This window comes from Marmota monax, unplaced genomic scaffold (genome assembly GCF_021218885.2).
Source record: "Marmota monax isolate L192 unplaced genomic scaffold, Marmota_monax_Labrador192_F-V1.1 WCK01_AAM20220418_F8-fsc00047, whole genome shotgun sequence".
Taxonomy (NCBI): Eukaryota; Metazoa; Chordata; class Mammalia; order Rodentia; family Sciuridae; genus Marmota; species Marmota monax.
The window spans coordinates 13,286,754-13,289,436 of NW_026692072.1; the positions used below are offsets into that span (position 1 = coordinate 13,286,754).

Genomic DNA, 2,683 nt, shown 5'->3' on the forward strand with positions numbered 1-2,683 from the left:
ATGCTGTGTGTCTCCTCAGTGCACCAGGACTGGAAGAACAGTACATTAATTCATCTCTTTCTTGGTGGTGTTAACTTCAGGCAATTGTGTAAGGAGGCCTATAAAGTTGCATCATCCCAAATGTATTGTTAGGGGTACTTCGAGATGACAGAAAATATTATTCCTCAACAAGCTAATAATTAATTAATAACTATTTGATTCTGTTGAGAGCCCTTCCACAAGGCATGTGATTCATTTTAACACTGTGCATCAAAAGCGCTTCAAGCTCTTTAAGAGAGTAAACTCATCCCAAGAAATGTGTCCCAAAATCAGAAGTTAGTTAAAGATTTCTATTCAAGGATACTTAAAAGAGTGTTACTTGCATTAATAAATATTGGAACCAGCTGAAAATGGCTAGATATAGACAGTACATCCATAAGAGGAAATATTTTACAAGTGATTAAAAGTACATTTTTTGAAGATGGACACAAAGATTGGGCAATTCTAGAATTTACCCTCTTCCACTCATTGTGTTCCTTAAGTTGGAACTCAATATCATTCCAAAGCCAAGGACCAGTACCAAGGCTCAGCCTCTATGTCCCACCTAGTTTCATTGTCCTGGTCCACAGCCACTTCATGGCCTTCTTCACCTCAGCATTTCTCAGGGAGTAGATGACAGGGTTGAGGAGTGGGGTCACCACTGTGTAGAACACGGTTACCATCTTGTCTGCAGGCAGAGTGGTCGAAGGCCTCAGATAGATGAAGACACAGGGTACAAAGAACAACATGACCACGGTGATGTGGGACCCACAGGTGGAGAGGGCTTTGCGCCTCCCCTCAGAGCTCCGAGTCCTCAGATGAAGCAGGATGACCATATAGGACACCAAGAGGACCACAAAGCTGATCACAGACATGGTCCCCCCATTAGCAACAATCAGCAGACCAATGAGGAGGGTGTCTGAGCAGGCCAGTTGGAGCAAGGGGAGCACATCACAGAAATAGTGGTCAATCACATTGGGCCCACAGAAGGGCAGTTGGAAGATGAGAAGGATCTGGGAAAGGGAATGCACAAAGCCCCCCACCCATGCCATTCCCACCAGGACCATGCACACCTGCTGGTTCATGATAGTGGTGTAGTTGAGGGGCTTGCAGATGGCCACATAGCGGTCATAGGCCATCACTGCGAGCAGGAAAATCTCAGCACCCCCAAAGAAGTGCATGAAGAAAAGCTGTGTCATGCAGCCCCACCAAGGTATGGTTTTCCTCTCAGCCAGCAGATCTGAGATGAGTTTGGGGGCTGTAGTGGAGGAGTAGCAGATCTCTACGAAGGACAGGTAGCTGAGGAAGAAGTACATGGGGGATCCCAGACTTCTGCTGGTCAGGACAGTGAGCACAATGAGGGAATTCCCCAGGACAATGGCCACGTACAAGAGCAGAAAAATCACAAAGCAAACCCTCTGCACCTCCCAGTTGGGAGATAGTCCCAGGAAAATGAATTCAGTCACATTGTGTGTATTGGCCATGGGGTCACCAGCAAGAGTCAGCAGTTTAGATGGTGACTTGAAATAATAGAAAACAAAAGACTTCTTCATGAACTAGGTGAGTTACATAGAGACATTTGCCAATCGAAGATGCTTGTGAGCTAGGTTTTGAAAGATGTGGAGGAGTTAGTGATGTGTAGATGGGAAGAGCTTTCCAAGAATGGGGACAACAGTCTGGGGTTGTAGCTCTTTCGGGGAGCGCTTGTCTTGCACGTGTGAAGCACTACGTTCAATCCTCAGCACCATATTAAAATTAATAAATAAAATGAAGACATTGTGTCTCTCTACAGCTGAAAAATATTTTAACAAAAAGAGGACTGGTGTTGTAGCTCATTGGTAGAGCGCTCACCTAGCACAGGTGAGGCAGTAGATTCAATCCTCATCACCACATAAAAATAAATAAATAAAATAAAGATATTGTGTCCATCTACAACTAAAATATTTTTTAAAAAAGAATGGTGACAGGAACTGTAGATGCTTTGTGGCTGGGTTAAGGCAACAATAACAACACCCTATTAAGAGAGACTAGTACCAGTGTATAAAGAACTGTTATGGATTTTGGGGTTTATTCTGCAGAAAATGTAAAGTCATCAAGAATATCTATCAATTGAAAATGAAATCATTTTGTATGCAGAGGTTGTAATAATGGAAACAGAGCAGAGGAGGGGCGACACATTAAAAAGTCACTAAGTTCCCTCATTGGAACATGTTGGGCAGCCAAGGACAGTGTTACTCTGTCTATATCCTTCTTGTGCTTTTGTATATTCTGAACTATCTTTCACTGCAGGTTTACTGCATTACACTTTTATTTGCTTGTTTCCTAAAATTGGTTTCCAAAACAGTGTCCTCAACCTGTCCACATGCCCTTCAGAGTCTTAAAAGAGATGTCCTGTGGTGCACCTCCCTGGACTCAGCACCCCTAAGAGAACCACAAGGCTTTTTCTGAATCCTTCTTTCTCTTCCCCTCCTATTTCTTGTCCTCTAAACTTGTTCTCTGTGTGACCTTATTGCCTTCTCAGGATCCATTCAATCCATGCACGATTCTTCTGATGCTTTTTATTTTCTCCAATCATAATGAATCCAAATGCCAACAAAGTTCCCACACCTCTTTCCAGTGCCCACTCATTATCTGACTCATTCTTCTCAACATCCTACTAGTTTTT

At 43.2% G+C, this 2,683-nt stretch overlaps 1 protein-coding gene across 1 annotated transcript; it reads right to left on the bottom strand.

Annotated features, from left to right (window-relative positions):
* Window positions 1-572: 572 nt before the first annotated feature.
* On the bottom strand, window positions 573-1,502 carry LOC124099739 (olfactory receptor 4X2-like). Its single transcript, XM_046454981.1, has one exon. The coding sequence runs from the start codon at window positions 1,500-1,502 to the stop codon at window positions 573-575; it is 930 nt and encodes a 309-aa protein (XP_046310937.1).
* Between the last annotated feature and the right edge of the window lie 1,181 nt (window positions 1,503-2,683).